Source organism: Genypterus blacodes, unplaced genomic scaffold (assembly GCF_046128005.1).
Source record: "Genypterus blacodes isolate CSIRO-AG114 ecotype Tasmania unplaced genomic scaffold, CSIRO-AGI_Gbla_v1 ptg000141l_1, whole genome shotgun sequence".
Taxonomy (NCBI): Eukaryota; Metazoa; Chordata; class Actinopteri; order Ophidiiformes; family Ophidiidae; genus Genypterus; species Genypterus blacodes.
In genome coordinates this window covers 1,693,579-1,706,746 of record NW_027466943.1, presented here as the reverse complement: position 1 = coordinate 1,706,746, position 13,168 = coordinate 1,693,579, and the positions used below count along the sequence as shown (strand labels likewise).

Below are 13,168 nucleotides of genomic sequence, written 5' to 3'. Positions count from 1 at the left end.
CAAAGTCTATCACCACAGGTTCCTGCAACTCAATGTTTTCTCTACTATCTGTCTCCATTTCATCTTGCAAGTGCAAAATTCTACTTTTTCATAATATTTCTTGTTCTACTGAGCTCATTCTGTTAGTCAGCATCGTATGTAATGCACCATTGTTGTCATTTGTCCAATCCTTCTGCCCAATACTACAATGCCACTTTGCAGACAGTCTATATATATTGTAGTATATTGATAGTCCAAATTGATAGTCAGTACTAATTAGTCCAATGCACCCCCTCTGTAATGCATGTGTTTGTGTGTGTGATATGTAAGAGGAGGTGCAAGATAAGTTTCAATTGCATGTAATTTGTGCGTGAATTGCATGCAACATGATAAATAAACGTAATCTTAAATCTTAATCTTAATAAACTACTAACAGCAAATACCCGAAACCCTTATTTTAGAGTTTGACTTTGACGAACTTTATTGTCATTTAAGCTATACATAAAATGTACATTTGACCAAAATTACGTTGCAATTTGTTCAAGGGATAGTTATTTACAGCAGAAAAAAAAAAAAAAAAAAAATGAATATTGTAGATATAAATATATACAATATATATTAAAATTTATAAAAATCAATGAATAATGTAAGGCTATGCTACCTATAGATTCCACAGAGTAAATTAAATGATTGCACCTATGATAAAGATAAATATAAGATATATAAATACAATATATGAAATTAAATTATTGCACATATAATAAATAGAATTTAAATAGAATGTGTCCAGAAAGGTGTTAGTAGGGGGACAGGTTGCTTGGAGGCTGAGAATGTAAGGTTATCAAGAAGAATCCTTATTCTTAATAATATTCTTCCATATTATTTTCTACAGGAAGCCTATGAAGTCGGCCATGTTATTATTATTGGAATATTGGAACAACCGACTCAACAAACTGACAACAATGATGGAAGAATTGTATTCATAATAATCCTCCACAGCTAATGTGTCATTATTTGATAACTTATTTGAACACTCACTTCCTCATGTTTCTGCCCCAGAAATGATCCATCACTTCAAGTTTCAAAGTCTGCATGTTAGCATATCCAAACTTTAGCTGTTTATGTAAATCTGCACTGTTCCTTTGTGGATTTTGTCAGTTTGAGATTTTTGTATATGCATATCTGTGATCTCTTAAGTACTTGGCTCATAATCATAATGGTCTTGGTCATTAATCACTCAGCTAACCATGTTTTCTTTAGTTTTATGAATTTATATTTTATTTGAGTTGTGTTTTTCTTGCAGATTATATTTGAAGCCATCCGAGGCCCATCATTAAGAAGTGACATAGCCATTGATGACATTCAATTTAAACGAGGACCATGTGAAGGTCAGTTTCATATAGAAACAGAAACATATACATACTTACCCAGCAGCTTACAGTAAATACAACAACATCAAACAGGCACACATTTCTCAAACGCTGTGTGAATTACTAACTCGGTCTCCACTCAGCCTAGCAGATTATGGCAAGAATAAATGCTCAGACCTCTAACTGATATTAAAAATAACAACATACAATTTCATTTCTGTCAGGGGTCTAATATTTTTGTTCTAAGGCCATATCTGGGCCATGAGTCAGAATTTACAATCCATTAGTTACACATTAGATGTTTGTAACATTATTTTGTTGTTGCGTCATCATCACATATTTGCTGTTTCCTTCTCTTCCTCTTCAGATCCTGGTGACATCACTCCATACTCAGGCTTCTCTGAGTATTTCAATGAGATTGAGAAGTGAGACTTACAGGATTTCTTCTTACATAATCTTCATCATGTTCATGTTGCTTGTATATTTGCTCGGGTTTTTGAAGTGTGAATGTGCAATTCATAGAGACAACTAAGGAAATAGTAAAGTTTTGCTAGAATGTTGCAGGACTTTTGAAGTTCTCCACTGCAGTCTTTTTGTGTATTTGTAATCCAGTTCTGTTGTGTTTTTTTATTTCTGCTTTAATTATGTATGTATCTCTGAGGGCAGTGTTGAATAGTTGAAAATCAATTGTGTACTAAGAGTCGTGATTTCATCTTGTCCTAGCAGATACGCTTAACGTCATACTTCACTCGAAATATGTGGCTTATGGGTGGAGAACAGCTGCTGTTGAATTCAGTCGTTTACAAAAGAATCCATTAAATCTTTTTTAGGATCACATGGCAACAGATGCAATGATTCAAGTCTGCAAACTCCTATAAATCCTAACATACTTGTCTGCATCTAGTATGAAGCCTTCTTGTCATTCACTCAGGAATCTTTATGTCAGTTTGGATTTGACAAAGGATTTGTGTCCTGCTTAAGTCTAAAGTCATCAATTTATAGAAATTTGACATTTTATTAGGTACTCCTGCATAGTATGGGGTTTAGCTTGGTATTTAGGGAGTCTGCATCAATATAACTATAAAACATTTATTCAAATCTACAATGGTATCCTCTGATGGACTAGACTAGACCAGAATCCAAGTGAACACAAGTGATGTCAAAGTCAAGGTGCAAGTCATGAGTGCAAGTTGTTTTTTATGTCAAGTTGAGTCTCAAGTCAGCAAATGAATTCTGTCTGTATATCTTGTTTGTATGCTGCACTGACCCATAGTCTTTTCCTTAGGCAGACTTACTCTCTCCTCTTATTTGACTCAAATGCATTCTCACTGTCACAAACAGATGTATAGTACTATAAGCACATTGCCAGGGAATAGGAACGCAATGCAAGATGACCATGACATGTCATCTTGTGACATGTCATCTTGACATAATGACGCTGGGTGAATTTCGATTTTTTACTATTTGTACAGGCTTACCTCCTTCTGTGTCCATCATACCAGCACACACAGAAGAGAGACAACAAATGGCTTTCTTTTAATTATAAGTTATAAACATCATTCAAAATGAGTCCAAGTTTATTTTTGCAGTCAAGAAAAATCGGTATAATAAACTTTTATCTTATCTTAAGTTGTAAAATTCACACATGAAATTGAATATACATTTTTGCACTAGTGGGGCACTCTAGATGTTGTTATTGACAACATTTTACTTGTTATAGTGACATCACCATCAGGCTGATTGATGCTTCATTTTAGTAGTAGTAGTGAGAGTTATTCATTCATGAGATGAAGCACTGTTTGAAGAATGAGACACACACAAAGAAAGATTTAACTTTTTGATTGCTTGATCCAGACATTCTACATGTTCATTTTGTGACAACTTACCCAAAATTGGTAGAGAAGATACACAAAAACTCTAGTTACAAATATGAATTGACATCCTATCGTAGATCAAGGTATCAGGAAAGAAAAGAGCAAAACATGATTTTTAAATCAGAAAACATAACCTCCTTGGTGGAGGTAATAACTTAATGTTACCTCATATCTAAAGATATAAAATATGTTTTGTCAACCATCATAGTAGAGCTGGAGTGGCAAACGTCTGTATTTTAGCATATTGAATGTATTTAGTAGCCACAGAGACATGACATTTTGCAAACTCACAGTGTAACAGTGGTCTTATTTATTGACTAAAGGATCTTTTTTTCTATTTACATTTTTAGCCCACACTTCTGGATTAAACCTTCTCTTGAAGCCAAGCCAGCCAGTGGCAGACATTCCATGACCTCATAGGCACAAAGAGAAGCTCAGCATTGTTATTAGGATAACTGAAATTAATATGACAAGTACCCTCTCAAAACTGACAAGTAGTTACTGTATGTGAATTTAATCCGCAGCTCCGCTCTTTGATCCAATCCAGGGGTTCGGTGACAAATTTGTATGTCAATGCATTTGAATTGATTTGTAAATTGTGGCGTTATTTTGGATTACATTACACTGAAGTATTTTTCTTGTTTTGTTTTTTGGGACGGATGCTTTCACATCAGCTCATAGGTGGGATGTAAATTAATCCTGTTGTCCTGATGTTTATGTTTAGTGATTTGAATGTGTGTCGTGACTGTTCAGGTCCATGTATAGGAGAAAGTTACCATTTTTTTCTGTTTAAATTAGTTGACGATCTTTATGTCTGTGTCCATGAGTGACTTTGCATCTGACACAGGCTGTGTGTGTGTTGCAAAGTCTGTTTGTTGAACAAGTGTTGAATTAAAGCAGCCCTCCCTGGGTTGTGCAGTGTATGGGGCACAGAAAGAGTTATACATTTAAGAACTTTACCTTGTGTATTCTCTTAACACTAAACCAGACACAATATAATGTCATTTGTCATGTAATGTAATGTATGCATTGCTATGTTCTTTGTATGTTGTTTTGTTGACTCAAAATAAAAGTTTGAATTCAAAAACAAAAAAAACTAAAATGTGGCGAAAGCACAATTAAACTGAATGCCCTTCACAACCACAAACAAATAGCCTGAGTGTGTACAGCAGCAGCTCCACACACATGGAATGGTTATGGTTTCTGGTAGTATTTAGGATCACTCAAACACAGAGCCGCAGGAGGAAAAAGTATAGCAGATAACAATATAAAGATGAAGAAAAGCATGACCACTAGATTTTGCTCAATGCAAGTATACTAAGAGCCACAAGGGGGCAGCCAAAGGAAGATAAAGATGATCACAATGGCACAGAAACAACATCTGACTGCAAATAAAGGACTTTAGGTTCTCCTCCTCCACAAGAGTTGGTATTTATAATATCTTTGTTAAACACACCTGATTTAGGTTGTAGAGTGTGTAGAGCAGGAAGAGGAGGGAATTATGCAGTGCAGTGGTACACAAGGAGCAAGACGGAGAACATACACACAGAGACAGACACACACACACAGACAGACAGGCAGACAGGCAGGCAGAGATAGATAGATAGATAGATAGATAGATAGATAGATAGATAGATAGATAGATAGATAGATAGATAGATAGATAGATGGATAGATAGATAGATTGATAGATGATAGATAGATAGATAGATAGATTAAACATGTGTCATGAAGACACCCTGACAATGACTTCTTAAGCACACTACAGAGCAATTATACTTCTCAGAGTAAGAAATGGCTAAATAAATTATTGAAGAGCGGATGCCCTTGGAGTGAGAAGAACCTAATTAGCTTGTCATCATTAGTGCAAGTGGTCAGTGTGTGACAGTTGCAAACCAATTGATTGCACCAGGCGATTTGGTTCCCAATCCCTCGAGGTTAATCATTGACAGGATGGAAGGGTCAACCTCTCCATGGCTCAAGGCTTCAGGTCAGTCGATAAACCTTCATCTGGAACTCAGGAAGAATTCGTCTCAAGAGCCACCTTTCTTCAAATCGCCAATACTTCACAACTTTATGAAGGGATTAGAAAAAATGGATGGCCTTGGAGGACGAGGAAGACGAGGAGGAGCAGGAGGTGTGAGCAAACTGACACAATAGGAACCTCACCACACCATAGCTTTTACACCATCATTAATAGTAAATTCTACCAATATATTCCAGTATATTCGACGTTACTCATCTGCCACTCACTGTACATGAACCGCACACTACAAATGACATTCGGGGATTCGTTGATAAGTCGTCACATAAAAATCTCTTCCATATTTCTTTTCCATGCTGCCCTATCCTAAGATAATATGGCTGATTATTGGCTGAAAACACTGCTCTACCTCTCTTCACTAATTATATTACATCATCAGCGGTGATCCGAATTAATGCAACTGTGTGCAAAATCCCCCTATCATATCTTGCTACATTGATTAAAATTAAAGTAAATATTAATATAATAAGTAATAAAATAATATCAACCAATCAATTAGCAAGCATTTAATTTCCACAAAAAGTTGGGAAAACTTAATAACATAAATAGTAAGTAAGTAATAATATATCAGATATCAATAAAGAGATGAATAATATAATTAAATACAATAATATAATAAAAACTTAATTAATAAGAAGCCATGATAAGATAATCATATATCGTATAAACCATGCTTAAAACCAAAATGTGTGTCTTAATGAGATGAAGGTAAGAATGAAGGGCAGTTTGACCACATCGTTTTTGATTCTTGAATATAAAAGAGGATGTGAGACAGAGTGAACCATTGTCTCCTTGTAAAGGCTCCCAGGCTGTTTTACATGTTTCTATTCCCAACATGCTGGTCAATATCACTGATCAGTATTGACCTCCACCTCTTCCTCTCTCCTCCCCTATAAATCCAATCATCAAGTTTTGATGTTTTGTCACTGTCTTACTTATTGAGGAAGTGTATGCATGGCAGTCTGTTCAGCAATCGTGAAACAAAGACTGTATTTCCCCTGCTGTGTAAATGTAAACATACATTATGTGAAATCTCCTTGAATAATATAATAAATTTCAGTGCTGAGGATACTGAGATAAATGTTAAACATGATTTATTGTTAGCGGGATCATAAGACATTGTGATGATAGTGTGGCTCTTTTTGTGTCCCTGTAGCCGGACATGTCCTCACCCTGTTGACATCTGTCAAGACTTAGATTGACACCATGCATTTCAAAGTGTTATCTGGATTCTGCTGCATTGTGATAGCAAACAGGGAGGAGCTACATCCTTTTTTTAAACTAATAAGCTCAAATGATTAACGAGAATGAGGGAACAACTTGTGTGTGAATTTTGAGCTGTATTCTAGTGTTTTTTCCTGTATAATGGTCTCTCACACCTGTGGTTCCTATTGCACACCTGGCTGTTTGAGGAGAGGGAATCTCTCTTTAAATTTCCTCTCCCAAGGTTTCTTCCCTTTCCTTTACATTTAGGTTTTGGGGAGTTTTTACTCGTGTTCATAAAGAGCTCTGGGCTAGTCCATGTCTGCTGTTGTGGGCCTGTAAAGTTCTTTGAATGTCCTCTCCTCTCTCCCTCCTTGTGTCTAATTTTTTTGTTTCTATTCTCTTTTTCTTCAACCACAGCCTATGATGCGATCTGTAGCTGCCTGAACTGCTATATGATGTCATCCTGTAAAAACAGTACCTACGAGATCATCAAACCAACAACACTGATGTCATCCAGGACTCTGCAGCCACACTACTGGATCATTTCAAGTTTCAAGTTTCAAGTTTCAAGTTTATTTGTCATTTGCACAGTAAAACACAGGGTCATACTGAACATTGAAATTCTTTGTGACGTGACAACAACAGCAGCATATTGAAATTGAATTTAGTGCAATTTGTGCAAAGTACTAAGCATTAAAGAAAATGGAATAAAAGTGGAGACCAGACTAAATAACAACAGAATCAAATATATATATACAACGCTTTCTGCTGTCGCCCTGTTTGTCACCTTACTGTCTTAATTAACTTCAACATTACTTTGCCTAGTTCTTTTCAGGGTCTCCATTTTCATTGCTCTATCTCTCTGCCTCTCTTCCCTCCTGTATGTTTACAAAAAAAGTAAAATAATAAATACATAAATAAATAACCTGTATATCTGTATATGGAAATGCGGTACACACACGCACCAAACTAGCCATAGTGGGATAAGGTGGCCTCACTACCTTCACTTTGACACTGAACACAACTATTTATCTCCAACAACACTTTTATAACAACCCTTACAACCCTGTACAAACTTCACACCAGAAAAACAAATCAGAATACAGGACGTATGTGTTCATTATTGTCCATATTAGCTGCCACATTTTTTTTTTTATAGATATGCTCTGTATCAATAGAACACATTGTTGAATTTTAAGCAATTTTTGTTGACAGATGCCCGTGTAAAGTATGGACATTTGGGAATTTATTAGCTTGTCCTTTTTAAGTAATTGGCAGTTAGTGTGAAGTCATAATTTATTACATTACGATCATTTTGGCAGACGCTTTTATCCAAAGCGACTTACATTACATTACCACCCTTCGCAGAGGGGGGAGCAATTGAGGGTTCAGTGCCTTGCTCAGGGGCACTTCGGCAGGGGCTCAAACCGGCAACCCTCCGGTTCCCAAGCGGAAGCACTACCCACTGAGCCACTGCCTCCTTTATCTGCCATACCTGAAGTTAATGTTTCTAATACAGTAATAAGATAACATATGATATGACCTAAAAGTACAAGTATAATTTAATGTTGTAATAATACATTTTGATGTAATCCGATCTAATCCGGTAATGCAGTCCAATGCCACTACTACTACTAATATATGTATTACGGAAACATTAATTGACAAACATTGTAACATAATTGTAACATAGAGGTGAAGACACTTTAATTATACATTTGCATAATTATTCATACAGTATATTCTATATTTATCTTCAGTATATGTTGTCTCAGCTTCAATCTGATCTTGAAATAAAGAAAGCTATATGACTGCTCTCTGCTGGTTACTTATAAAGACACTAGGTGTCGCTGTTGTACAGCGCACTGGATCACTACAGCGGCAGAAACTCCACAATAAAATCTGTGCATATATTATAACAAATAATGAGATACTGAAGACATTGTCAGGTAACGCAACAAAGCCGCATATAAAAGTTACCACTTTGATACCAAAAACAGCTTCCTTTGTTGCAAGAGTAACTTTCAAAGGTGCAGAACTCACAGACAATTCAAAAATCCAAATTATGCAGTTCAGAGCTATTTCATTGCAACTGAAAGAATACAAGCTGTCTATAGTATACAGTTATGTTAGTGTTCATTCACTTTCTTTGATTTGTGCAATACATTAGGATAATATCGAGCCTTGAGTCTGAGATTTGACTAATGGCTGCAGTGGCTTGCAGCGGTTACAGAATTGTTCTGAAATATATGACTCTAAATACAGTATACCTGTCGCGCAAACAGTAACACATGTTGACATGAGCATTAAAGCCCACACCTAGGGAGTCAATTTTGATTTTTATTTGTTTACAGAAGCACTGTTGGACCTCATCCTCTCATTATATGACATTTCTTTATTTGTTTTACCAAACAGCACTGATACCTGCTGATGACAATTGATTTGCTTCAGCCAAATGATAGATGCTATTTCAGAGTAAGCCTTAATTGCAGGGTCACTGTGGCAAATGCTGGCCAATTACAGGCTTCACAGAAATGCTGTTTACACTGACATGAACATTATTACAGAAACTACTCTTCACTTTAAGCACAATTTTATATGTGAATATATGATCTGATAAGATAAGACTGCTTTGCTCTTAGCAGCAAGTATGAACAAACATACAGAAAATACAACTACAAAGAGGAGTTGGCATTTCTTCCTCTTACTGTAAATGTTCTATAATTTCTGTCTTTAGAATGTAAAAATATGAATAGGCATCAGTATTTATCTTTTCAGCGGATAGCAAGACAGATTTTAGGTTGATTCTGAACATTTTTTCTGCATAGATAGATAGATAGATAGCTAGATAGCTAGATAAACTTTATAAATCTACTTTAAACTTTCCTGCATTATTCATGGTGGTCGTGGCATTGAATGAGCCTGAAGTTTAACTGATTAATTCAATTCCGTGTGTGCGTGTGTGTGTGTGTGTGTCTATGTGTGTGTGCTCGCGCGCGGTGAGGATTGACGTGTCAGTCGTCAGCGCTGCTCTCTGCCTCCAGAGGTCAGAGATTCTCAGTCATTCTCACTACAGCTGCCACTTGTTGCCCGAAGCAGGTCGGGGCTCCCACATCCAACACAAAACACATTTCAGCTGTTTATTCGCAGGCAAACTGCACGTGGATGTTGAATGCGGGACATATTCGCGGCTAAAACAAAACTTTTGTGACCCGGTTGATTACATTTCGGCGCGTCTGACGGACAGAAGCATGGTTGATAACACAAGTTTAGCAACTAAATCTGCTTTGGTAAGCGCACAGTCTTCGTCTCCGCTTTTTTTTTATCTACTTTTAAAATGTACTGCACATTTTACTACACACGTTTTATTTATGCGCTTTGATTGTGTACGTTTTGCGTAACTTTTCCCTCTTCGCTCGATGTAGACAGTTATAATGTAAATCATCTTTATGTTGAACTTTAGAGTTGTATGTGAGCTTTGTATCTGCAGACTGAGGGACATGTTATATGATCTTATCGCCGTCCTTGTCTTCCTCTCGCAGCAAAGCTCCTTCTCGTCTGCCAGCAGTCTTCCCCTCCAGGCTCCCTCCGCCTCCTCCCACACTCACTTCCCCGGCGCTCAGTCCCATCAACCCGGCAGCGGCGGCATGAAGCTCGAAGCGGTCATGGAGAACCTGCAACGGCAACAGGCTGCACGGCTCGCCCTGGAGGAAAAGCTCCGGCAGGCGGAGAAAGAAAAAGATCTCCGCTCCATGGTGGAGTCCCAGATACACCAACAAGCTCTGGCTTTCCGCCACTACCAAGCAGCCATGCGCGGCGCTCTGGCCGTGGGAGTCGCCAACTCGTCCCCCGGGATGACGCACCCACACATGGAGGTCCGCCGAGCCGACGAGGACGAGGGCAACTTCTCCAGACCCGGCGGCGACGACAAGGAGCGAGACGAGGAGGGAGATGACATGGATGAGCATGGGGCCATGGACGAGGAAGAAGATGATGACGACGATGTCGTGTTGAACAACTACCAGCAACGAGAACAAGAAGGAGCTTGTCTGTCTCCGAAAAGCGCCCCGATGCATCTGATGTCCAGAGTCCCGCCAGGCTTCGCCACGGGACGGCGGGCTGAGTCTCCCTCGGCGCTCCCGCAGTCCCAGCACCACGAGTGGACGTATGAGGAGCAATTCAAGCAGGTACGTCCCCCCCCTGTCCCCGTCCCCCCGTTCCCCCAGTGATCAAGAAAGTTTTTATTTCTCAAAAAACCTTCATATTTTTTGCAATATTCGAAACCAAAAACGCAACATTTGCTTTTATCCATACGACAGCATTCCCAAGCTATATTTTACACAAGTATAGTTTCTGTAGCACAACAGCCTGGCTTACTTTGTTTACCTATTTAAAGACATCCATTTAATGAAAAGTCTTACATCAAACTGATTTGTGCTTAAAAACATTTGAATTGATTGAGAGGATTGTTTTGCAGTGAAGAAGTTTAGTTTCCCTTCTCTAAAATACAATTTACAAAGTTAGTTGATAACCTTGCACTTTGTAAAGAACAACAACTTATGTAAAGTAATGACTTGAGTCAGTTTGAGTATCAGTTTCAATTTACGTCAAAGCTGAATTACAAGGTGTAACGGTCGACTATCAAACCTGTTAACCCAGCAGAGGATGTGTAGCGGAACAATGTCAGAAATTAATTTGTCAGTGTTAAGTAATGGACAGTTACCAAAGGCATTCTTCCTGAACAGCTGTTGTGTTTTCATACTGACTGGTTAATGACAGTAAATGACTTGATTGATAAACACTATACAGTGTACTTCCAGTTGCTCCACAGAGTAGATCTATACTCTCTGAGTGACTGTGGATGTTCCAGGTCATCCTTTATTTATGATGGATCATTTGCAGACTTCCCTAAATGTGATGTGTACATTAGTGACTGCATTAGCACTGCACATTAAAGTCAACCAATGCATGGACATTTTTAGGGTCTGAAACCAGTAGCCACAATATAGAGACAGTTATGTGTGGAAGATAGACCGATGAGCTTGTGGAACACTCAATGTCCAGTTCTTGGCTTTGTGTGAACATCTGTGATTCTGAAGTGTGATATTTGCTATACTTGCTATGTTTGCTATATTTTCAATGTTCTTGTTGTTATGTATCATCTCTTATTGCAAACTTGTAATTTCAGTTGATACAACCTACCTGATGTTTTCAATTACAACATATACCTATCCATTCCCGTGGCATGACATGTTACACCCAGTGGAGTACTGCATTGAAAAAGTCATGAAAAATGATCATAGCAATCAACCGCAGTAGTTTGTTGTGAAAACAAAATGAAAAAAACACATTTTAGCTATTTTCCTGTGGCCTGCATATGTGAAATCAAGCTATACGCTTCAGAGATTCCTCAGGATGTGCAGTTATTGTGGGGGTCATTTGTCTGTAGTCATTCAGTGTAATGGTCATGGGACAATAAAAGGATGCTTATGGCTGCTAGGCAGACAGAGTGGAGCCAACACACTAAGCATGCTCAAAGCTGCAAAACAAAACCACATTTGAAGGCAGTAAATGCATCTTTGGAAATAGGAACAAGATGTGGGCTAAATATAAAAAGGCCCTATTTAAGCAGAGAAGTTTTAATCTGATTGTAACCAAAATAGACCAACCAGTGTTCACAGTAGCTCCTAAATCACTTCTGTCCACCTCAGAGACAACACGCCAGCTCACAGACAAAGATGCAAGGATTTATTTGTAACATTAAACACCTTTAATTCCTCCAACATTATCTTCTTTTTTCTTTTTGTATCAGTGGTTCATGTCTAGAATTTGTTGATAACCACGTTTTTAAATATTTGATGCAATTTAAAAGTGTTTCATATTTACTGTAGGGCTCAGCAGGAGGCAACACAAAACACAATGTAAACATTTTTTTTAAATAAAAAAGAAATCATTTTTGGGAACAGAAAAAGATGCTAATCAGAAAACACGGAAGGCAGAGAGAGAGAGAGAGAGGGGGGGAGAGAGAGAGAGAGAGAGAGAGAGATGTGTGTAGTTTTGGCAGCGGCTCAGGAAATGCAGGAAACTGAACCTGGTGGTATTCCAGGCTGGCTCACACCCAAAAATGCAGGGATCTCCCTGTCTGGCAGCCTGTGTGTGTGTGTGTTTGTGTGTGTGTGAGTGTGTGTGTGTGTATGTGAGAGAGAATGTGTGTGTGTGTGTGTGTGTGTGTGTGTGTGTGTGTGTTTGTGTGGGAGTCGGCTTGGTGCCAAAGCATTACGAAACAGAAACAAAATCTCGTGCTGTTACACACTGGGCCAAGCTTTCTCTCTGAAAGCTATACACATGCCATTTACAAGTGTGTTGGCATGGAAACATGAGGCCTGCAGGCATTTGGCATATACTGACATAATGTTAACATAGAGGAGAGCAAACAATCCCCTCAATACTGTTTAATATGAATCAACAGCTCAGTCTAAAAAGCTGCTAAAGCAACTTTTTATGTGTGAAGCCAAAAAACGATGAAGTAATAGAGACAGCAGATAACGTGTGTGCATATGGAGAAATTCATACTAATTTTACTGTGTATTACTGTTATTTATTGAATTGTCTTTGTAATGCAGTGGGTTCCTGAAGTTGCAACTCCTTTAACTTGTTCAAAATAACTTGTAAAACAAGTTATTTTATCTCCTGCA

General features: G+C 38.0%; 2 protein-coding genes across 2 annotated transcripts in view; both read left to right on the top strand.

The window, feature by feature from the left end:
- mamdc2a (MAM domain containing 2a) overlaps positions 1-4,217 on the top strand; it is a 33,612-nt gene extending 29,395 nt beyond the window's left edge. The window contains exons 13-15 of the mRNA XM_076165153.1: positions 1,283-1,367; positions 1,717-1,774; positions 3,574-4,217. Of these exons, the coding sequence (XP_076021268.1) occupies positions 1,283-1,367; positions 1,717-1,774; positions 3,574-3,643 (213 nt within the window). The 3' untranslated portion in view covers positions 3,644-4,217. The remainder of the gene's footprint in view (positions 1-1,282; positions 1,368-1,716; positions 1,775-3,573) is intronic.
- A 5,814-nt stretch (positions 4,218-10,031) lies between these two features.
- The window catches only part of arid3c (AT rich interactive domain 3C (BRIGHT-like)), a 57,679-nt gene continuing 54,542 nt past the window's right edge, over positions 10,032-13,168 (top strand). The window contains exon 1 of the mRNA XM_076165219.1: positions 10,032-10,660. Within this exon, the coding sequence (XP_076021334.1) occupies positions 10,121-10,660 (540 nt within the window). The 5' untranslated portion in view covers positions 10,032-10,120. The remainder of the gene's footprint in view (positions 10,661-13,168) is intronic.